At 40.6% G+C, this 25,012-nt stretch overlaps 1 protein-coding gene, 1 non-coding gene and 1 pseudogene across 4 annotated transcripts in view; 2 read left to right on the top strand and 1 right to left on the bottom strand.

The window, feature by feature from the left end:
* Nucleotides 1–25,012, top strand: part of CFDP1 (craniofacial development protein 1) — a 216,563-nt gene that overhangs the window by 167,891 nt on the left and 23,660 nt on the right. For 2 of the 3 annotated variants that reach the window (XM_077133062.1, XM_077133063.1), the window contains one exon: nucleotides 7,357–7,515. The exons of the other annotated variant lie outside the window; for it this stretch is intronic. In XM_077133062.1, the coding sequence (XP_076989177.1) occupies nucleotides 7,357–7,515 (159 nt within the window). The remainder of the gene's footprint in view (nucleotides 1–7,356; nucleotides 7,516–25,012) is intronic. 3 annotated transcript variants of the gene reach the window in all.
* On the bottom strand, nucleotides 4,132–4,238 carry LOC143660498 (U6 spliceosomal RNA). Its single transcript, XR_013164094.1, has one exon. It is a non-coding gene; the product is annotated as a U6 spliceosomal RNA (small nuclear RNA).
* On the top strand, nucleotides 8,835–11,976 carry LOC143660001 (protoheme IX farnesyltransferase, mitochondrial pseudogene; annotated as a pseudogene).

The raw sequence follows: 25,012 nt of genomic DNA, 5'->3' as shown, positions 1-25,012 counted from the left end.
TTCGAAAGCTAAAGGAACCAAAGCACCTTTTTCTGGTGGGAGGGACCCGTAGACAAACGTGTGCCACGAGCGCCACCTACTGGGCAGGATAAGAAAAACAGAACCCAGAGATTTCACAGAAAAATCTTACAACCTGTTGGGTCCAACTCCCAGGGAAATCTGACTAAATGCCCAGATGCCAGCAGAAGATAACGGATCACGCTCAGAAAATTGAAAATATGGCCCAGTCAAAGGAACAGACCAATAGTTCAAATGAGATACAGGAGCTGAGACAACTAATGCTAAAAACATCTTGAGGAAAAAAAACGAAGGTGGAGGTCTCGCGCTGCCTGACTTTAAGACATATTATGAAGCCACAGTGGTCAAAACAGCATGGTATTGGCATAAAGATAGATATATAGACCAATGGAATCGAATAGAGTGCTCAGATATATACCCTCTCATCTATGGACATTTGATCTTTGATAAGGCAGTCAAGCCAAGTCACCTGGGACAGAACAGTCTCTTCAATAAATGGTGCCTAGAGAACTGGATATCCATATGCAAAAGAATGAAAAAAGACCCATCTCTCACACCCTATACAAAAGTTAACTCAAAATGGATCAAAGATCTAAACATTAGGTCTAAGACCATAAAACAGATAGAGGAAAATGTTGGGAGATATCTTATGGATCTTACAACTGGAGGTGGTTTTATGGACCTTAAACCTAAAGCAAGAGCACTGAAGAAGGAAATAAATAAATGGGAGCTCCTCAAAATTAAACAGTTTTGTGCATCAAAGAACTTCATCAAGAAAGTAGAAAGACAGCCTACACAATGGGAGACAATATTTGGAAACGACATATCAGATAAAGGTCTAGTGTCCAGAATTTATCAAGAGATTGTTCAACTCAACAACAACAAAAAGACAGCCAACCTAATTACAAAATGGGAAAAGGACTTGAACAGACACCTTGAACAGACACCTATCAGAAGAGGAAATACAAATGGCCAAAAGGCACATGAAGAGATGCTCAATGTCCCTGGCCATTAGAGAAATGCAAATCAAAACCACAATGAGATATCATCTCACACCCACCAGAATGGCCATTATCAACAAAACAGAAAATGACAAGTGCTGGAGAGGATGCGGAGAAAGAGGCACACTTATCCACTGTTGGTGGGAATGTCAAATGGTGCAACCACTGTGGAAGGCAGTTTGGCGGTTTTTAAAAAAACTGAATCTAGAATTGCCATACGACCCAGCAATACCATTGCTGGGTATCTACTCAAAGGACTTAAGGGCAAAGACACAAACGGACATTTGCACACCAATGTTTATAGCAGCGTTATTTACAATTCCAAGGAGATGGAAACAGCCAAAGTGTCCATCAACAGACAAGTGGCTAAACAAACTGTGGTATATACATACGATGAAATATTATGCAGCTTTAAGACAGGATAAACTTATGAAGCATGTAATAGCATGGATGGACGTAGAGAACATTATGCTGAGTGAGTCTAGCCAAAAACTAAAGGACAAATACTGTATGGTCACACTGATGTGGACAGACATTCGAGAATAAACTTGGAATATGTCATTGGTAACAGAGTCCAGCAAGAGTTAGAAACAGGGTAAGATAATGGGTAATTGGAGCTGAAGGCATACAGACTGTGCAACAGGACTAGATACAAAGACTCAGAAATGGACAGCACAATAATACCTAATTGTAAAGTAATCATGTTAAAACACTGAATGAATCTGCATCTGAACTATAGGGTTTTTTTTTTACTATTATTATTACTTTTATTTCTTTTCTCTATATTAACATTCTATATCTTTTTCTGTTGTGTTGCTAGTTCTTCTAAACCAATGCAAATGTACTAAGAAACGATGATCATGCATCTATGTGATGATGTTAAGAATTACTGATTGCATATGCAGACTGGTATGATTTCTAAATGTTGGGTTAATTTTTTTTCCATTAATTAATAAAAAATAAAATTAAATAAAAATAAAATTAAAAAAAAATTCACTGATTAGTAACTGAACAATGATTAACAAAAAAAAAAAAGGAGGTGCACTCTTAAGTCACTCCTGCTTAGCCTTTTTGCTATATGCAAGCCAGACAGTCCCTGCCAGCTGTGCTTTCTGGTACTTGCTGCTCATTCCCTTCCATATGCCCTAGGAAGTTCACCATGGAGAAGAGGAGGTGGAGATTTTCACCATCCAGACAGAGATTGCCCAATCTCTGTTATCATCAATATCTTCTATTCCAAGAAGAAAATTTTCCTCTGGAAGTTGATTTCTACTGCTTCTGATGCTTTGGACAAGATTCGCCATGAAAGCCTGACAGACCCTTCCACGTTGAACACTGATAAAGAGCTGAAGATTAACATCCTCCCCAACCCTGAAGATTAACATCCTCCCCAACCCCCAGGAACGTACCTTGACTCTTGTGGATACAAGCATTGACATAACAAAGGCTGATCTCATAAATAATTTGGGTAGTTAGATTCAGGTGTCAACTTGGCTAGATGAAGGTGCCTAGTTCTGTTGCTGTGGACATGAGCCAATGGCATGTGAACCTCATCTATTGTTGATCATATCTAGCAGTTGGCTAGGAGGTTTGCCTGCTGCAATGAATGATCTTTGATTTAATTGGCTGGTGCTTAAATGAGAGAGCTCAATGTAGCACAACCCAAGCAGCTCAGCCCAGGCCTTTGGAGATACAGAAAGGAATCACCCTAGGAAAAATTGTTGAAACCCAGAGGCCTGGAGAGAAGGCCAACAGAAATCACCCTGTGCCTTCCCACGTAAGAAAGAAACTCAGTTGAAAGTTAGCTGCCTTTCTTCTGAAGAACTATATGTCAACTAAATTAATCCCCTTTTATTGAAAGCCAGTTGTCTCTGGTGTGTTGCATGCCAGCAGCTAGCAAACTAGAACAGGAACCATTGCCTAGTCTGGTACCAAAGTATGTATGGAGACACTGCAGTCCGGTGCAGAAATCTCCATGATTCGGCAATTTGGTGTTGGCTTCTGTTCTGCCTACTTGGTAGTAGAGAAAGTGGTTGTAATCACAGAGCACAATGATGATGAGCAATATGCCTGGGACTCTTCCACTGGGGGTTCCTTCACTGTTCCTGCTGACCACGGGAAGCCTGTTGGCTGGGGTACCAAAGTGAAATCTTACACCTAAAAGACCAGACACAGTACTTAGAGGAGTGGTAGGTCGCGGGGGAAGGTGCACTACCACGATGCTCTCTGCAGTGTTCTTTGATGGCACAGAGCTCCTTGGCCAGCAGCTGATTCTCAACTCACTCCACTTTATTCTGAAATCCTTACTGATGAGCCTTAACAGCAGTCATGGGGACATGGTTAAATCTGCCTTCCTGCCAACTGTGATGGAATGAATCCAGGATTATGCCTTTAGAGCCCTTTCAAAGTAGAAGTGAGCATAAGAGCTTAGAAGCCTGCAGGGGTCCCACATAACAGGTTCTAGGAAAAAGTTTTCAGTTATAATAAGCCTCTCACAGGTTTTGGCTGCTGCTGTGTATGTGTCATTCATTTTGATGAAGCTTCAAATAAAAGACAGGTTGTATTACCTTAGAGACTATCAGATTAGCAAGTCATAAACTATGTTAATAACCTGGTGAACATGATCTAGAAACTTGCCCCAAAAGCATAATAATAGTGCAGGTGACATTTTACTGATATTTAGTGGTAAAACAAAGGGGGATGGTAGTGGGGTTTTTTTTTCCTTTTCTAGAAACCTCCTCATTGGTGTGCAGAAAACTCAGTTTTTCAAAGACTTCTTAATGTCATTAGTCAGAAAGTTCACCACATAATCTGGGAATACTATCAGAGCTGTAAGCAGATGGGGAGAGAGAGAGTACAGGTCTGTGGTGATACCCAGATATAATGGGAACCCTGGGTTTTTGAGAGCTGATTGGAGAATAAAAGTAGAAATGTAGTCCCTTAAAAGTCCCAAATTTGAAAGTGTTCTCGACATTTTGTAATCTATAAAGATCTGACTCCCTTCTAATTGGGTCTGTGATGCAGGTGACATCACTGACTTTATCGAGCACCCACTGAAGAGGTTTTTTTTATTTTGGCTTTTAACAAGGGGACTTTAATGAGTTGCTAGTAAAAATTTATGGAACGTTTCACGAATTTGCATGTCATCCTTGCGCAGGGGCCATGCTAATCTTCTCTGTATCATTCCAATTTTAGTATATGTGCTGCCGAAGTAAGCACTGGAGAGGTTTTGAGGCATGAAAACTGAAATATCCAAAGGAGAAAGAACACACATAAGGGAAATCTTTTAGACCATACCCAGGGAAAATATTTTTTCTCCTAAACAGCCCCTCTTAGCAGACCCTGAGACAAGGATTGGCATCAGGATATTTTATTTAGGAAGTGACTCCAGGAAACGAGTGAGGGAGCAGGAGAGTGAGACAGGAAGCAGAAAATGCAAGAGTGTGTCCAAGGCTGCGAGGGCCCAATGCCCCAGAACTTCTGAGAAACATTTGAAATATTTCCCAGGGGTGTTTGTGTGAGGCCAGGAGCCCAGGCCATTAGAAACCAGAAGACTCCGGGTATGTACTTTGGGAAGCTGACCTTGTCCAGAATTGTCTGATGCCACTGCAGCTAAAATTAGAGTCCCCAAGTATCTGCTATGGAAAGGATCAGTACTTTAATAGGAAGGGAAGTAGAGGGTGATAGAAACACTACCAGGAGGTATCTAACCCAGGAATTGGGGGATTTGTCAGGGGATGGTTCCTAAAGGAAATTGTTTCTCAGCTGAGATGAAGGCTGAGCAAAAGAGAGTGAGCTTACGGTTTCCTACTGCAAGTTCAGGAGTGTATGGTTGGAGCATAGATTATAAGGGTAGGTATGGTAAGAGGAAGAACTTAGGAAGTTAAGGAAAGAGTTTAAATTTTATTACAAAGATCAAGGAAGAAACTGTTAAGCAGAAAGACAACTGAGACTTGGTGGTCCTTTTTCTCAGTCTGGAGTGAAAGCTGATGAAGAAAATGAATATGGAAGTACTTGCAGAACTAGCATTCTAAGCAAATGAAAGTTGTTATTGCTAATATTGGCAGGCCTTATGATGTGTTTTAGAAAATTCACTCAATGAACTGTCTTACCACACTGGTTGACATAAACAACAGGAATTTATTGTCTTAGATTTGGAAGCGCTAAGTCCACAATCAAGTTATGGGCAGGCCATGCTTTCTCCCAAGTCTGTAGCTTTCTTGTGGTAGCTTGTTAGCCATCAATCTCTGCCTCCATCACATGGTGATCTGTCTCTTTTGATCTCCTCCTATGGCTTCTGCTACTGTTGTATCCAAATTCTTCTGCTTATAGTCTCCAGTCATACTTGATTAAGTCCCACCCTGATTCCATTTTCATATTCCTGCTCTGCTCCACTTCTGGTTGATTAAGGTGTGTGTGTGTGTGTGTGTGTGTGTGTGTGTGTGTGTGTGTGTGTGTGTGTTGATAGATTATCATAGGGACTGAGTTAACTGGAAATAAAGTTTAGAGGCTAATTGAAAGCTCATAAAGAACTATTTTGGAGTTTTAAGCAAATGTGGTGAGTAAAATAGCTGTCAGAAGATACCTGAAGTAACATCTTGTCCTAGAGGAGAGACATAGGAGTACGCTGCACCAAGATGCAAGAGGGACCATGGTGTGTCCTGGGTGTGCATCTTCCATTGATTTGACCTCTGTTGTGTCAGTGAACCTCTCTAAATTTTATTTATCCAACTCAAAAACAAGGATGCTGTGCAGCCTATTCTAAGTTGTCTCAGGTCAGCATGTAGTGGGGTGTGATCAACAAGAAAGTGCACATCCTCTCCACCAGCATTAATAGAATAATAATATTATGGTTAACAGTAGTAGTCTTGGTCTTATATCAGTGTGGATAATGACAACCTTGCTCACCCCAGAGCAGGGGTGCTGGGTCATCCTTCACCAACACTGTGCAGCAGGAAGACAGGGATCAGAAGACATTAGATCATCTCAAAGGCTCCCTCTCCAGCTCTGAAACTTAGTGGTCCTCTTTTGCAGGCTGTAGTGGGATTAGAATGAGAAAATGGTTTTGAAAGCACTTGGAGAACTAGCATTCTAGACAAGTGAATAAGTATTGTTATCAGTGACATCATTCAGCCTTGTGACATTAGCTCATAGTGTTGTTAATGTTTTAACCCTCTTCTATATCCCTTTGGAGCAGAAAAACCTTCCATTTTCCTGCATGCTGATAAATTTGATTTAGTTTCCCAAGGAGACCAAAAGCAGTGTTCTTTCCGTAGTTCCTTCTGCTAATACCCTCTTTTTATCTCATACATTTAACATAGCTGGAAACATTTTACCTGCCAGGACTTCAATCTGGGCACATGAGCTACCTTTCACAATCCATGGTAGCATCACAAGCACATAGAATCCAGGCCACACCTTCTCTGCTTTGGCATTGAGGAATGTTCTCGAGCTCCTGGGAAGATTCAGAGCCCTCACTGACAGGAGCTGAAGGGAAACTGATTTTAGAGTCCTTTTAAGATATTGTGACTTCTTGCTCATAGTATTAAGGTCTGATTTTCTTTCTCTTAGAAGAATTCCCAGAGGCTTTAGTGCACCAATTATGACAGTGACTCAGAATGGCTAACATTTATTGTACCTTTGCTATAAGCCAGGTGCTGTTTTAAGCACTTTACATATAAGATACACTATAACCCCATGAGTGAGTATTTATTTTGTAGATTAGAAAACTGATGACATAAGGTTAAATAACTAACCTGAAGTGACCCAGTTAGTGAGAGGTGGAATTTGAACCCAAGCATGTGATTCCAAAGCTGCCCTCTTAACCATACTGCTCTTCTCCTTCCTCACAAGCCAAGACCTGTTGTATAGAGCATTCTGAGGTCTCAGGGAATTAGATTTCAGAGATGTTGAGCAGGAAAGGTGCATTGGAATTTCATTGTACTTTCAAGGCTCCCCACACCAGAAAGAAGATACACAGCTATGAACATGGCTCCCATTAAGATAAATAGCTCTAGCCTGGGGAACCCCATGCCAATCAGAAGAATCATTAGTCAAGAGTATCTGGCTTTCAATAAAAAATTAAAAAAAAAAAAAGAGTACCTGGCTTTCTGAAATGTATTCCTTTTTTGTATGATAAAGCAAAGGCTTTATTTCAGGGAAAAACAGACCTGCCCAGGCAGCATTTCAAGAGAGAGCGAAACGGCTGTATTGAGGTGGCAGGGGATAGGGATTTTATGGTTTGGGATTAGGGAGTTGGGGACAATTACAAAAATACAAAGAAAAGAAAAAGAGTACCTGGCTTTCATATGCTGTTTCATGTTTTCTCATTCCTTAGGTTAAAAAGATCAAGCGGTGTGAGCAGCCTTTTGGGAAAAATTGGAGTCAAAAAGCAGAAATTGAGCACCCTAGAGAAGTCCAAGTTAGATTGGGAGAGCTTCAAGGAAGAAGAGGGGATTGGAGAAGAACTGGCCATTCATAATCGAGGGAAAGAAGGGTAAGCAAGTAGAAGCATTTGACAATAAGACAAAAAATGTTAGTACCTTGAGGTGTCAGTAAAGATCATTTTACTGTGGGGCTGGTCCTGTCAGCAGGAAAGCCACAGGGTCTGAAGGGAGAGATGGGGGGCCTAGGAGCAGCACTCCTGTCAGGGAACGTTCATGTCTGTCAAGCTGCATTTGCTGAATTATAGCTCCAGTGAGCTATAATTTACCTACTTTGTTCTTGTGGTCAGATATGGGTTACTCTATCAGCTTTGGCCTCATCGTAATGATCTGGTCTTCTGAGAAGACAGACTAGCTCAGATGCTTCAAAAGCAGAGGCAACAGAGCACCTTAATGTGGCCGCATTATAATGAGGTTGACGCTTTCTGTCCGGGTCCTTGTGGCCCAGGGGCATCACCTGGCTGCAGTGTGCATGGCCCACCAAGTTCTGCCAGCATTCTAGGCCATTGCTGGCACCAGCTTCCTCCCCACCTTAGGATGCAAAGATAATGTCCATAAACCATGTGTTCAGGTTGTAAAACAGATCCCTCCTTGTCATATTTGTCTTCCTGTTGACAAAAAAGAAAGAAAGAAACAGTATTCAGTGAGAACTGTGGGAGTCTGTGAAGGAAACTACAGGGCAAGATTCCTGAAGACATGGGTCCATGACTCAAGGTCACCATTCCCCAATTCCAGCCCTTCGTGCTCTTTGTCTTGCTCCTCACCAGTAAGGTATCCTTAGGCAGCACACTGGGCGTTTCTGAGATTCAGCTTCTTCTCCAGTAAAGTTGGGATAATGCCACCCTCACTGGGTAGTTGTAAGGATTTCATGAGGTAATATGTAGATATATAATATGTATGTTACACACATACCTGAAATGTGTTACAGCACTTTGCAGAGTACCTGTTGCCTAAAGGGGTGCCTTAAATGGTATTCATTCAAGTTATCAATAAGCTAAATGATCATAAAGACAGGGGAGGGATTTATTTGGGGGTGAGGTTTCTAAGTTAGGCTTCAAAACATTATTTGAAGGAGTTGAGAAGTTGACCAGTAGATTTAAAAAAAAAAGAAAACTTTAAATGAGTTTATGAACCCAGATTTCTAGGTCAACCTGTAGAGGCCCTTGAGGCAGGCCTGGGATAAAACACAGACAGGACAGTCAGTGTTGTCTAGAGAGGCTTTAACTCTCCAACGTTCCACCCCAGACCTTTTCCACTTCCTGATTAGGCTCTAGTGCCTCCACGCTCCTTCCTGTTCCCTGGTTTGCAGTGATCCCAGTCAGCAGGAGAACTGCTAGGGCTGCACTTTGTTGCTTCTCTGAGTATTGATTGTATGGGGTTGGACAACATTCTCTATGCCCAAGTTAATATAGAACTTGTGAAGGTAAGTAGTAATGCTGTTAGAGATAAGGGAGAGTTAATAAAATGTAGACTGGAAGAGAAATCAAGATTGAAAAGGACATCTACCCATAGAGGACTTCTTCAGGCCATGGAAAACCACATAAGGGGGATGGAGAATAGCTAATAGAATTATAACTTTAATGCTTTGTTCATTCCTTCCTTCACCTTAGGGTTTTTTCTCCTTGGCCAGATGTTTCTCCCAATCTAACTATTTCCAATGCAGATCTGTGACTTCTGTGCCCCGTCTCCCCTCTTTTCACCTGCATTTTTTAGTACCCACCCCTATACCTCCACTTCCTTTCCTTACCAAGAGCCTACAGGCAGATGAAAGGAGCCCAACATTAGTACAGGTAAAGGACTGTAGCTCTGGCTATCAGTGTTAGTAAATATGGGAATCACCTGGGAAACTTTTCCAAACTTTACGTACAGGGCCACCCCTGTACACTTACTTCTGCTGAACCTAGAGTATAGAAGAGACAGGTCACAGATATATGTACCTTTAAATCGCTCCTTAGGAGATTCTGATGCACTGTCAGGGTTGAAAATCACTAGAATCAAAATTCTAGAGGAGAAAGCAGGAAAACCAATTTTGGGGTGAGCCCTTCCAGCACACACAGCTAGAGAGCCGACCTCAAAATAAATGATACTGGGAAGGGCATGAAAATTTTTGAGGTGTGTGCCTAGGGCCACATTGTTGAAAATGAGGAAAGCACAAGAACCAAATCTGCAAGATCTATTTGGGCTGAGACAGCTCAGGACTCTTAAGTTCTCAGAAGAACTCTTATGAGTCATGATTATCCACTGCAAAGGACTATGACCTTTTACTAACCCCAGTATTTAAATTGATCTTCTATGCCAAAATTCAGGTCATGAATGGCTGATAAAAAGATTCCTGTTCAGCAGCCGTAATGAAAATAAGCTTGCATTGCAGTTAAAATATTATGATTGTAGTTTTTTGCAAAAGTAATTACAGTTCAGCCAATACATTCATATCTTTCCCCTTGTAATGATGTGATTGGCTTTGAAGCTAGATTAGTCAGTATTTGGTTATTGTCTAATTTTTTTAAACATTTTTTTGTGAAATAATAACATATGCAAAAAAGCAATAAACTTTAAAATACATTTTAACAGTTAGTTATAGGACAGGTTTCAAAGTTTGGTTGTGGGTTACAGTTCCACAATTTCAGGTTTTTCCTTGTAGCTACTCCAAGATACTAGAGACTAAAAAGAAGTATCAATATAATGATTCAGCTGTCATACTCATTTGTTAAATCCTATCTTCTCTGTTATAACTCCTCCTTCTTTTTTGATCCTTCTCCCAATTTTCAGGGGTAATTGGACTATGCCCATTCTTTTTTCATGTTGAAAAGGGATGTCAACAATATGGGATGGGAGATGGAACTGGTTGATGTTCTTGGAGAGACTGGCAGGTCTGGGTTTCAGAACTTATCTGTCCTGGGAACTATTTGAAGATTTTAGGTTTCTGAAAAATGAACTTAGTGCATGCAGCTTTTTAGAATCTCAGGTAGAGCCCTTGGTATTCTTTAGGGTTAACAGGAGTGATTTTGGTTGAAGTTTGGCAAACCTTGGCAATTAGCAATATTTAGCTGAAGCTTGCAAAAGAGTAGCCTCCTAAATAGTCTCTCCACTCTATTTAAACTCTCTTAGCCACTGATACCATATTTTGTTACTTTTCCCCCTTTGGTCAGGAAGTTCTTGTTAATTCTACAATACCAGGACCAGGATCATCCCTGGGAGTTATATCCGCATTGCCAGGGAGACTCATGTCCCATGTAGGGGGGAAGGATAATGATTTTACTTGCAGAGTTTGCTGTCCAATTTTTTAAAAGATTGTAAAACATTCACTTGAGGAAATAAGGCACTTTGAAAAATAGCAGAAACAGCAGACGAAGAATCAGTACTACAAAGAATTTAGACAATGGAAATATCAAATACAGATTTTAAAACAATTATGCTTATTTTATTGGAAGAAATAAATGACGAGCTTGAAAATATTGGTAGCAAGAAAAAACTATTAGAAGTGATCTAAGATTTGAAAGACCCAAAAGAACATTAGAAGTAAAAAATATAATAATCAATTGTTAAAAACTAAATGAATGGCCCCACCTCACCAGGGTGAGAAATGAATATGGTGACACCCAGCAGCCAGTAAGGAGAGAGTCTGGGAACTGCTAGACTGTAGCACTCTCTCTTCTGACAGGTTGGGTAGGAGGATGCTTCTGGTATGAAAGAAGAGCTGTGGAGGAATCCCCTCACAAATATATGCATCTCTTCAGGAATGTCAGTAAGCAGTGGATTTCATTTCAACACTTTCACTTCCTCAAACCATGTGTATGTCACACAACTGAATAGAAACGTCAACCAGCAAGTTAAACCTAAGCCAGAATCAGTGGTATCTCCTTTCTTTGAAAAAGCATCTTCATGTCAAACCAAAGCAGAAATATATGACTTGAGACCTCTTTAACCTTCCCACCCTCACTTTCAACCTATCTTTATCCAGAAAACCAAGTGAAAAGGAATTGACAGACTAGAATCTGCTTCAGTAATCAAAGGCCTAATAGAAGTGTCAAAGTGGGAAAAGAGACAAAAGATGAAAAGATGAAGCTGCATGTGGACAATTTGCCATCTGGAGTTTTTGTGTGGAGTTTTGGCTTGATTATCTAAAATCAGCCTCATAGTTCTAATTGTGAATACCACTTCAGCTGGATTTTTTTTGCATTGGCTCAAGAACCTTTTGATTTGCTCTATTTCCTGTTACTTTTGTAGGAACAGGGCTTGCCTCTTGTGCTGCCAAGTCCACTAGCCACTTTTTCAAGGTGCTATTTGATTCAAATATGTTAGGGCAAAGAGCAGACCTTCCTAGTCTTGTCCTGTGCCCCTTGCTCTGCTGTCCTATGAGTTGTCCTGCTGAATTTGCCAGTACATGGGTCAGAGTCGTCACTGAGGCCATCCCTCTTATCATGGGCTGGACAGCTTGATGCTGGAGCATTCCATTTGGGAGGAATCCTCTACTCCTGTCAGTTTCCACTCCATTTCAGCGCCCTCAAAGAATACTACTCAGGGGCGGGCCGCGGTGGCTCAGCGGGCAAAGTGCTTGCCTGCTATGCCGGAGGACCTCGGTTCGATTCCCGGCCCCAGCCCATGTAACAAAAACGGAGAAACAGAATACAATAAAACAAGAAAATGTTTAAAAATGTTTCCCTTTCTTCCTTCCTTCCTTCCTTCTCTCTGTCTTTCCTTTAAAAAAAAAAAAAAAAAAAAAGAATACTACTCCTATGGAGGTTCCTGCATGATGTCCATCACCATCCCTATTCTGGCTGTCACCACATGGACCTTCCCATGATCTCTCTCCCCATTAATTTTGTGTATTTTCTACCTTGGCTTCTAGTTCTACACAGATATAGACTGAAAGAACTCCAGGAAACTGTTCTAGTGTAGCCTCTGGCATTTGCCCCTATTACTGCTACTCATGTTGGCATAGAAGCAGCCTCTCAGCAGAAAAGGTAAACAAAAAGAACTTTGAGCCTGAAATCCACCTAGCTTGGGGAAGAAAATAAAAACAAAAGCAAAACCTATGGGAAATATACATTTTCTTTCTTTGCTATGAGGCAAGAATGTTTTGGTAATTGTGAAGTGCAAGAAGAGAAATCACTGGTGAAAAAGACTGTAAAATAATTTCTACTCTATGTAGAAATTGAGTAGAAATATAAAACTGACAAATTAAAAAAAATAGGAATATCCAAAATGTTCCCCAGATTAAGAGAATGGGTTGGCTTAACAATAGGAATTTATTTGTTCACGGTTTCAAAGGCTTGCTTTCTCCTCAGATTGGTATCTTTTGGCTGACTGGCAGTCTTTGGGGATTCCTTAACTTTTCTGTCAAATGGCAGTGCACATTTTTCTCCGGGTTCCATTAACTTCTAGCTTCTGACTCCTCCCCATGGTTTCTCCTTCAGTGTCCAACTTACTTTGTTTAAGGACCTCAGCCTGATTGGATTAAGGTCCAACCTCATTCGATTTGGGTACATCTTAACTGATAACATCTTCAAAGGTCCTATTTGCAAATGGGTTCATACCCATAGGACCAGGGGTTGGAACCTGAGCATGCCTTTTGTGAGTTCCATAATTCAGTCCCCAACAGTGAACACTTACTTGTGTTCTGTACCCAGAGACCCCAAATCTCCACCAGACTTTGGTGACTTCCCTTAAGGGCTTAAGTCAGGGAAGTATACCATAAGCCTCATCCCATTTCCTGTGAATCAGCCAGGGTCCCTGATCACAGCTTTCTCTGCCCCCCATGTATTCCCACCACATAGTCCCTTAGCTAGTAATAACAAACCAAGGATGGGCTGCTGAACAGCACTGGATGGAGAATTCCAAACAGTTATCTGGGGACCTCAGACTGGACTGCCAGCCCCACCCCCTGCCCCATTACATGTCAGCATGCCAAAACACCTGGGGACTCACAGGCCTTTTTTTTTTTCTGTAGCTCACTTTAAATTACAGTAGATGTCTGCCACATTTCTTTCTGGAAGGGTAGCTCTCAACATAATGCCAGCAGTCCCATTACTTAGCTCTTTCGTTTGGGCTGAAAATTGTTGGCTCATCTTTGCTGTAGGGCTTTCTTGGACTGAATGAGATAGGAAATCAGGAAACAAGGAGCCAGGTAGCTCACAGAGCTCACATTCCCATCCTCGTATCCACTCAGTTCAGAAATTAGCCTTCACGTGTTCAAAAGGCTTTAATAGCACAGCTGGGCTCTCCAGAGAAGATATTTTCAGTTCTGGTGGTTTTGTGAGTGCTGCGTTTCCAGATGTGAGTTGAGTGGGGGTTCCAAAATATTCACCCTTCATGGTACTGCTGCTCTGTAGAAATGCATTCTGGCAGTTAAAGCCCCATTTGAACAATCAATCCAATCTGCCTGTTTTCTCAAATCTTTCTAAACCAACTGTAGACAGCACCTAATTCCTATTTCTTCTTACCTAAAATAGTCCCTCCTGGCTATATTCAGGTTATCTTCTTGGGGAACATGGCACAGGAATGTCTGAAAAGAAAAATTACAACTAGTTGCAGTCCTCAAATTTGCAAAGTGCATTGGATTTTCATTTCCTTCTGCGACAAGATAGAATATAGGGAGAAAATTGATGGTTAGATTTAACAATAGATTAGACCAACCAAAATGAAAAGCCATGAATTGGAAAATATTATCCAGAATATAATTGGAAGTGACAAAAAAGACAACAAACAATATGTAAGGGAGGTTAATAACTTGGAAGAAAGAATGAGAAGACCTAGCAAATATCAATTGGAGTTCTAGTAGGCAAGGAAACAGGAAAATTCTTGAGTTTCTGGAAACAATGAAAGATACCTTACTAAAGATTTTTAAAACTTTAAGAATCCTAAGATAAGTAAAATGGAAATTTGCCCTTAGATACATCAAAGTAAAACTGCAGAAAACAAGAAACAAAGAAATATCTTAAAATCAACCAGAGAAAAGAATGAATAGACTTCCCTTACCCAAGAAGACTGACAGGTGATTTCTCATTAGTAACATGGAAGCCAAGGAACAATGGAATGATATGCTTAAAGTGCTGAAAGAAAACAACCACCAACCCTGACTTTCTGTTTGTGTGTGTGTGTGTAGACACAGAATAAGAGCAAATACACACGTTTTCAGAATCATAAAAGGTAAGAGGGTTGTCACCAGTAGATCCTCACCCAAAGAAATTTAAAGGATATATTCTGGCAAAAGAAAAGTCATGCTAGATGGGAGGTCTAAGAGACAAGAATCATTGAAAAGCAAAGGAAAAGGCATATATGTAGTAAATTTAAACGAACATTGACTGTATAAAACAGCAACAGTAATAGTTGTTTTAGTTTGTTAAAGCTGCCAGAATGTAATAAACCCAAAATAGAATGGCTTTTTAGAAGGGAATTTCTTAAGTTACAAGTTTACAATTCTAAGGCCATGAAGATGTCTAAATTAAGGCATTACGAAGAGGCTGCCTTCACTCAAGAAAAGCTGATACCATCCAGGACACCTCTGTCCGCTGGGAAGATACATGGCTGGCGTCTCCTGGGGTCTCTGGCTTCTGGACACCTCTCTTGGCTGTGAAGGCACATGGTGACAGCTGCTAGCTTTTTCTCCTCATTTCATAAGGCTTTCCCAAGGGTGTTTCCTTCTGCACCTCCGAAAGTCTCTGGCTGTGTAGGCTTTATCAGCACTGAAGCTTTTTCCAAAATGGTTCCCTCTTAAAGTGCTCCAGTAGGCAACCCCACCTTCAATGGGTGGAGATATATCTCCATGGAAACCACCTAAACAGAAGGTCCTACCCACAATTGGTGGGTCATGTCTTGATGGAAACAATAAAAAATATTTCACTCGACAATACTGAATGAGGATTAAAGAACATGGTTTTTCTGGGAACCACAACAGATTGAAACTCGCACAATAATAATATCTTGTACTCTATACTCTACCCCCACCCCCCAAGCAAGGTAGTTTTAAAATATCTGGAAACAAGGACATAAAAGTTGGAAGGGGGTAAATGGAGTTTAGTGGGATTTTTTTTTTCTGATTTCTAATCTTGTTTATTTGTATCCTTTTTTTTTTCATTGTCAGTCTTCCTAGTAGTCCATCAATTTTGTTGATTTTCTCAAAGAACTAATTTTTTGTTTTATTGATTCTTTCTATTGTTCTTTTGTTCTCCCATTCATTTATCTCTGCTTTAAACTTTATTATTTCTCCTCTTCTATTTGCTTTGGGGTTAGTTTGCTGTTCTTTCTCAAGTTCATCCAGGTGTGCTGTTAAGTCCTTGATTTTTGCTCCTCCTTATTTTTTAATATAGGCCTTTAGGGCAATAAATTTCCTTCTCATCACAGCTTTTGCCACATCCCATTAAGTTCTGATAAGTTGTATTCTCATTTTCATTCATCTCCATATAGCTGCTGTTTCCTCTTGCAATTTCTTCTTTGACCAATTGGTTAAGAGTGTGTTATTTAATCGCCATGTATTTGTGAATGCTCTCATTATTTGGTGGTTATTGAGATCCAGCTTCATCCCACTGTGATCAGAGAAAGAACTTTGAGTAATTTCAGTGTTTCTAAATTTATAAAGACCTGTTTTGTGCCCCAGCATATGATCTATCCTGGAGAATGTTCCATGAGCACTAGAGAAGAATGTATATCCTTGTGCTTGGGGGTGCAGTGACCTATATATATGCCTAAGTCATTCATCAAGTTATTTAACTTCTCCATTTCCTTGTTGATCTTCTGTCTGGTTGTTCTATCTATAGAGGAGAATGGTGTATTGAAGTCTCCTACTATTATTGTTGAAACATCTGTCACTCCCTTCAGTTTTGCCAGTGTCTATCTCATGTACTTTGTAGCTCCTTGATCGGGAGCATAAACATTTATGATTGTTATATCTTCTTGGTGAACTGACCCTTTAATTAGTATATAATGTCCTTCTTTGTCTCTTATGGTGTCTTTACATTTAAAGTCTATTTTGTCCGATATTAGTATAGGTATTCCTACTTTCTTTTGGCTACAACTTATGTGGAAAATCTTTTTCTATCTTTTCACTTTCAATCTATTTATTTCCTTGTGTCTAAGATGAGTCTCTTGCACGCAGCATATAGCTGGATTATGTTTCTTAATCCATTCTGCCAATCTACATCTTTTAATTGGTAAGTTTAGTCCGTTAACATTCAAAGTTATTACTGAAAAGGCATTTCTTGATTTCATCATCTTATCTTTTTTATTTTATTTGTCAGATCTATATATTCTTTTCCCTCTTTCTCTTTGTATTCTTTAAATTACCCTTAGCGGTACTCTTCAATTCTGTGCCCTCCTCCAGACCTCCCTCTCCTGTCTTTTTATTCCAGCCCACAGAACGCCTTTTAGTATTTCTTGTAGGGGCGGTCACTTGTTAACAGATTCTTTCAGGACTTCTTTGTGAAACCTTTAATCTCTCCCTCAATTTTGAAGGACAATTTGGCTGGGTACAGAATTCTTGGCTCAAAGTTTTTCTCTTTCAGGATTTTGAATATATCATAACACTGCCTTCTCACCTCCAGGGTGCTAGTTGACCCTGGAGTCTGAACTCAGTCTTATTTGGTTTTCCTTGTATGTAGTAGATTATTTTTCTCTTGACGCTTTCAGGATTTTCTGCTTCTTTCAACATTTGACAGACTGATTAGTATGTAGTATGTGCCTTGGGCAAGATTTAGTCTGTTTGGAGTTCATTGGGCTTCTTTGACTTGTATATTTATGTCTTTTATGAGAGTTTTCCCCTATTATATCCTCAACTCCTCTTCCTAGCCCTTTACTTCTCTCTTCACCTTCTGGGACACCAGTGATTTTTATGTTTTTGCGCTTTATTTTGTCTATCATTTCCTTGAGTTCCAATTCAATTTTTTCCATCTTTTTTGCCATTTGCTGTTTTGAGTCTTTGAAGTCAATTATCCTGTCCTCTATATCACTTATTCTTTCTTCTGTCTCTTCAAATCTGGTGTTGTGTGCCTCTAGTATGTGTTTTATTTGGTCAACAGAATCTTTAATCTCTGTGATATCTGCTATTTTCCTGTTTATTCTTTCAAATTCCTCTTTATGCTCTCCTATTGTCTTCTTGATCTCCTTTGTGTCATTTGCTATCCCACTTATTTTATTAAGAAGAGTTGTATGAACATCTGATTACTTGTTCCAACATCTGTGTCTCCTTGGGTGTTTGAATTTGGTCATTGGGCAGAGCTATATCTGCCTGCATTGTGATATGCTTAGTGATCTTCTACTGTCTTTGTGGCATGTAAATATCTTGATTGATTTACTTTGGAAGTTGATTTTCAGTAGTCTAAGGCCTTGTGTTTGCAGGATGGTTGTACAGCAGGGAGCAGGGCACAGGGTGGAACACTCAATATAATGATTTGTTTCAGGGCAGGTATGGGCGGATGTTGAGGATGTTACGCTGATGCTTGTGAACGTGGGTGCCCAGCGGCCAGGGAGGATGTAACTGTGTGAGTACACCGGTCTGGGGGGATTTAACACTGGTGTGCACTCACCTAAGGCACAGGGCCCTTTGTGTGCATGTGTAGGGCTGTAGCAGCAGGTTGGCATTATACCTTTGTGGATTGGGGCATATGTGACCGGGCTGCATAGGTTCGCACTTCCTCATTACTGGGAAGTGAGGCCGAAGGCTGTGCACATGTGCGGCTCTAGGACTGCTGTAAAGTGCAATTCCCCAATCTGAATGATGTGATTGGGGGCCCTTGCGTGTGTGGGGGCCTGTGAGTGCCTTAAACGGATGTGCTGGGTTCAGGGAGGGCGGGCTGTGGCTGTGTGACAGTATAGTCGGGGCAGGGGTAACCTAGGTGTGGAGGTTAGTGCCTGCAGCCTTTATCTGCTGGCAGCAGCCTGCAGGGAACCAGGAGGGGGTGGTTGTGCTGGGGAGGTGTGCAAGAGAGGTAGGTTGGGCTGCACTTGAGTTCAGGGTGTGAGGCAGGTACGTTTGCTGGGGGCTGGTGGGGTGGGGGCACCTTGAGTGCAGGGAATGAGCATGGGTGATGGAGATCTGGTATGTATGGGGTGAGTCTCTAGTCACGGGGCTGGCCAGTGAGGTTAGCACAGCCTGACTTACTTTTGTGTCCCGCACTCCTGTACATGCATACCTGCGGGCTCTCCTTGATTCTACGACTCCATGCCAGGCTCCAACTTTCTTCCTCTCAGTTTCTTGGCTTCTGCAACCAGAACTGTCACCTGTGGTGCAGAAGGCTCTCCCAGGTCAGCCGCACTCCTGAATCGCCGCTTCAGTTGCCCTCCTGTCCCTTCTCTACCTTTTCCAACGAGCAAGGCTAATCTTGAACTACTCTAGTGGGCCATCTTCCTGGAAGATTCCCTTTTCCTTATATTTTAATTGGATTGTTTATCTTTGGAATTTAATTATCCAAGAATCTTGTATTATTTAGGAAAAGAGAAAGATATTAACTATGTGAGTATTGAAATTTCTAGAATAGAAACAATGTATAATTTCCAAATTAGTGGAGTGTGAAAATTTGTTTTTTTTTTTTTACTCAACCGAAAAGAAGACATAAAAGGAATAAGAAACAGAACAGGTAAGGCAAACAGGAAGAATGAAGATGGTAAATTTAGAACTAAATATGTCAGTGTTTTCATTAAATATAAATGAACTAAACGCTTCAGTTAAAGATAGAAATGACATATTGAATTAAGCAAAAACAAAACTATTTGCTGTTTTAAAGATATATATAAAACAATGGGATGCAAAAAAAAATTTAAAAGAAAAGATAATGCCAACACTAACAAAAGTGATGTAGCCATGCTAATATTAGACAAATAAACCTTAAAGCAAAAATATTACAAGAAACAGAAAATGAAAAATTGAGAATGGCCATAGCCCAAACACCCCTAAAGAGAGGGATGGCAAGTTCAAAGCTGATGGAGGAATTATACAGAGAAGATAGGATTTAGCAAATGGATATGATTGCTGAATCAGTAATTGATATCTCTTTTAATCTTGAGTATTTTAGAGCAGCTAGAAGTAAAAACCTAGAATTGTGAAATTATGACCCAGGTTAAACTTTAAATATGTTCTACAATAACTGTGGTGATGTGCTTTGAAATTTATAGCTTTTTTTGCATATATAGTATTTTGGATGAAAAAAGAAGGATAAAAAAGTTGACTGTGGAGGTCTTGACCAAGATGGCAGTTTAGCAAGTTGTGGGATTTAGTTTGTCCTCCAGAGCAGCTAATAAATAGCCAGTAAACAGTACGAAACAACTGCTGGGGCCACATCAGTGACTGAACACACAACATACCCGAGTCTGGACCAACTGGACCAACTGCAAGCCCACCCAGAACCATGAGCTCCCCAAGCCACGGCGTGTGGCGCCCCTCCCACGCAGGCTGCTTCCCAGAGGGGAAAGGAAAGGGACTTTACTAGCAGCTGGGGCTGAGCACAACCAAACTCCAATTGTGGAATTAATTTACAAATACTGACTACTAAAAATAGGCCCCCATCTGCAGCCAACACAACAAGCAAACTCACTACCCTCCCCCTGTCGTTGTGGGACATGACACCCAGGGGTGTGGACCTTCCTGGCAACGTGGGACAGAAATCCTAGAATGTGCTGAGACTCAGCATCAAGGGATTGAGAAAAACCCTAGAATGAGTTGAGTCTCAGTGTCAAGGAATTGAGAAAACCTTCTTGACCAAAAGGGAAAAGAGTGAAATGAGACAAAGTGTCAATAGCTGAGAGATTCCAAACAGAGTCAAGAGGTTATCCTGGAGGTTATTCTTACACATTATACCACCTTGTTAGTCAAAATGTAATGGAGAAGCTGGAGAGAACTGCCTGAAAATGTAGAGCTCTGTTCCAGTAGCCATGTTTCTTGAAGATGATTGTATAATGATAGAGCTTCACAGTGTGGCTGTGTGATTGTGAAAACTTTGTGTCTGATCCTCCTTTTATCTACCTTGTCAATAGACGAGTAGAACATATGGAATAAAAATAAATAATAGGGGAAACAAATGTTAAAATAAATTTAGTTTGAATTGCTAGCGATCAGTGAAAGCAAGGGGTAAGGGGTATGGTATGTATAAATTTTTTTCTGTTGTCTTTTTATTTCTTTTTCTGAATAGATGCAAATGTTCCAAGAAATGATCATGATGATGAATATGCAACTATGTGATGATATTTTAAATTACTGATTATATATGTAGAACGGAATGATCAAAATAAGAATGTTTGTGTTTGGGGTTTTTTTGTATTTAAAAAAAATTTTTTTAATCAAAAAAAAAAACAGTCCTCCAGCTCAGCTGAACCTCAGATCAAAGTGGAGGTTGCTGGGTTTTGCCCCCGCACAGAGGGGGCAGGGCTGACAGAAAAAGAAAAATAATAAACAGCAGAGGGTTTTTTGGATTTGAAAAGGTCTGGGCCCTGAAGGAAAGGAGGGGCCACATAGAACCTGGAGATACACAGAGCAACGTACTAACTTAAGCTCTTGAATGGCAGACCCGAAGAATGGGGTTCCTGCTCTGAAAAGGATTTTTCTCTTTCATTTTGATGGCTGTGTTTCTACAGCTTGACTACTCTCTGGATACAGCTGTAGGGTTTCTTGGGCTCCACTGCCCTGGGCATAGGCAGAATTAAGCTTGTTTGAGTATTTGTCTGGAGCCTGTGCCTTCCCCAGGACAGGGGTGGGACCCAGCTCACATAGATTCCCTCCCTCAGGGAATTCAGACCCAAGGATCTGGAAAAGTGAGGCGATTAAAACCATGCTACAACCTCTCCTCTGTCTCCACCATGACCCCAGCAGGGAGAGTCAGCTGAAGTTAAAGGTACTACATCAGCTTATGTGGACCTGCAGGCAGACAAGTGCTACATACTGGGCAGGTTAGGAAAAACAGAGAGCCCAGAGGCTTTATAGGAAAGCCTTTCAATCTGCTGGGTTTCTTCTATAATACCTAAGTAGACCTTCCTAAGAGGGAAGAAAAGGCACATGCAGCAGGGCAAGAAACAAGAAAACAAGAACTGAACAATTCTGATCTGTTAAACAAAACCTAAGCTAGAGGTCCAGAATAAGCTGAACTAAATGTCAAAGAACAGATACACAACAAAGTCATCCAGCAAGAAAATCCTAGGTTAAAAAAAGTGAAAACAATCTCCAGAATAAACTAATTAAGGAAATTAAATTTCTAGGCACCAGCAAAAAATAACGGCTTATACTAGGAAAATTTAAGATATAGCCCAGTCAAAGGAACAAACCAACAATTCAGATGAGATACAGGAGTTCAAACAATTAATTCAGAATGTTCAAACAGACATGGAAAACCTCATCAAAAATCAAATCAGTGAATTGAGGGAGTATACAAAGAAGGCAAGGAATGAACAAAAAGAAGAAATCAAAAGTCTGAACAAACAAATCATAGAACTTATGGCAATGAAAGGCATAGTAGAAGAGATGAAAAAAACAATGGAAACCGACTTCCAGGCCAAGATGGCTGCTTAGCAGTGTGCGCGTTTTAGTTCGTCCTCCAGAACAACTAGTAAATAACCAGAAATAATACAGAACAGCTCCTGGGGCCACATCAGTGACTGGACACACAGTGTACCCCAGTCCGGACCAGCTGGACCAGCTGTGAGCCCCCCCAGAATCGTGAGTTCCCCAAGCTGTGGCGGCCGGCACCCCTCCCCGAAGACTGCTTCCCACAGGGGAAAGGAAACAGACTTTACCAGCAACTGGGGCTGGCCCAATCAAATGCCAATTGTGGAATTAATTAACAAATTCTGACTACTAAAAATAGGCCCCCAGCTCAGGTGAATCTGGTCAAAGCGGAGGTCGCTTATTTTTGCCCTCGCACCAAGGGGGCAGGGCTGACGGAAAAAGGAAAAAAAGAGAAGGAAACGGAGGTTTTTGTGGCTGTGTTTCTACAAAGGCTTGACTGCCTTTGGATACAGCAGCAGGGCTCCTCAGGCTGCAGCTGCCCCAGGTGTAGGCAGAAACAAACTCGTTTTGAGGGCTTGTCTAGAACCTGTGCCTTCCCCAGAGGAGGGGTGAAGCCCAACTCAGATGGAGTCCCTCTCTCAAGGAATTCCGACACCAGGGCTTGGTAATTTGAAGCCCTTAAAACCAGCCTACAACCTCTCCTCTGTCTCCACCACACCCCCAGCCAAAGTTAAAGGTACCGCATCGTTTTATGCTGGTGGGACGTGCAGGCAGACAAGCACCACATACTGGGCAGGATAAGAAAAACAGAGCCCAAAGACTTCACAGGAAAGTCTGTCAACTTGCTGGGTCTCACCCTTGGGGAAAACTGACACAGGTGAATCTTTCCTCCTGATAGGAGGCCAGTTTGGTCTGGGAAAATCCAGCTGGGGTCTATAATACCTATGTAGATCCTTCTCAGGGTGGTGGGGGGAAGGCACCATACAAGCAGGGCAAGAAACAAGAAAACAAAAACTGAAAAATTCTCCTCTGTTAAACAAAACCTAAGCTAGAGGTCCAGAAAAAGCTGAGCTGAATGTCAAAGAACAAATAGACAACAAATTCATCCAGCAAGAAAACCCTAGGTAGAGGAAGTGAAAGCAATCTCCAGAATAAACTAATTAAGGTAATTAAATGCTTAGACGCCAGCAAAAAAATAACAAATCATACTAGGAAAATTGAAGATATGACCCAGTCAAAGGAACAAACCAACAATTCAAATGAGATACAGGAACTGAAACTTTTAATTCAGAATATATGAACAGACATGGAAAACCTCATCAAAAACCAAATCAATGAATTGAGGAAGGATATAAAGAAGGCAAGGAATGAACAAAAAGAAGAAATTGAAAGTCTGAAAAAACAAATCACAGAAATTATGGGAATGAAAGGCAAGGTAGAAGAGATGAAAAAAACAATGGAAACCTACAATGGTAGATTTCGAGAGACAGAACATAGGATTTCTGAACTGGAGGATGGAACATCTGAAATCCGGCAAGAAAAAGAAAATATGGGGAAAAAATGGAAAAATATGAGCAGGGACTCAGGGAATTGAAGGACAATATGAAGCGCACGAGTATACGTGTTATGGGTGTCCCAGAAGGAGAAGAGAAAGGAAAAGGAGGAGAAAAACTAATGGAGGAAATTATCACTGAAAGTTTCCCAACTCTTATGAAAGACTTAAAATTACAGATCCAAGAAGTGCAGTGTACCCCAAAGAGAATAGATCGAAATAGATGTACTCCAAGACATTTACTAATAAGAATGTCAGAGGTCAAAGAGAAAGAGAGAATCTTGAAAGCAGCAAGAGAAAAGCAATCAATCACATACAAGGGAAGCCCAATAAGACTATGCGTAGATTTCTCAGCAGAAACCATGGAGGCAAGAAAACAGTGGGAAAGAGAAAGAGAAAAGCTGCCAACCAAGAATTCTATATCCAACAAAATTGTCCTTTAAAAATGAGGGAGAAATTAAAACATTTTCAAACAAAAAATCAATGAGAGAATTTGTGACCAAGAGACCAGCTCTGCAAGAAATACTAAAGGGAGCACTAGAGACAGATACGAAGACAGGAGAGGTGTGGAGAAGAGTGTAGAAAGGAAGACCATGAGTAAAGGTAAAAAGAAGGAAAATTAGAAGGACATATAAAAGCCAAAAGGCAAAAAACCCAGGCACTAAGAGCATTGATGTTGATGGATTAAGCTTCCCAATCGGGGAACGTGGACTGGCAAATGGATTAGGGAATGGGACCCATCTAAATGCTGTCTCTACTCAAAGGACATGAGGGTAAGGACACAAATGGACATTTGCACACCAATGTTATAGCAGCATTATTTACAATTTCCAAGAGATGGGAACAGCCAAAATGTCCATCAACAGACGGGTGGCTAAACAAACTGTGGTATATACATACGATGGAATATTACACAGCTGTAAGACAGAATAAAGTTATGAAGCATGTAATAACATGGATGGACCTTAAGGACATTATGCTGAGTGAGATTAGCCAGAAACAAAAGGACAAATACTGTATGGTCTCACTGATATGAACTGGCATTAGTGAATAAACTTGGAGAATTTCGTTGGTAACAGAGACCATCAGGAGATAGAAATAGGGCAAGATATTGGGTAATTGGAGCTGAAGAAATACAGATTGTGCAACAGTACTGAATGTAAAAACTCAGAAATGGACAGCACAATGCTACCTAACTGTAATACAATAATGTTAAAACACTGAATGAAGCTGAATGTGAGAATGATAGAGGGAGGAGGGCTGGGAGCACAGATGAAATCAGAAAGAAAGATGACAAAGATTGAGTTGGTATAATCTAGGATTGCCTAGAGTTTATAATGACAGTGACTAAATGTACAAATTAAAAAAATGTTTTTGCATGAGGAAGAGCAAAGGAATGTCATTACTATAGGGTGCTGAAAATAGATGGTAATTAATATTTTAAAATCTCAACTTATGTGTGAGACTAAAGCAAAAAATGTTTATTTGGTACAAAATTTATATTTTGACTAGTGCATTTCCTAATATAACTTATGTAGATAGCTTGGTTGAACAACATAAGTACATGGAACCT

This window comes from Tamandua tetradactyla, chromosome 16 (assembly GCF_023851605.1).
Source record: "Tamandua tetradactyla isolate mTamTet1 chromosome 16, mTamTet1.pri, whole genome shotgun sequence".
In the NCBI taxonomy this organism is placed as follows: Eukaryota; Metazoa; Chordata; class Mammalia; order Pilosa; family Myrmecophagidae; genus Tamandua; species Tamandua tetradactyla.
The sequence above is the reverse complement of the archived record's forward strand: the minus strand, read 5'-3'. Positions and strand labels throughout refer to the sequence as shown.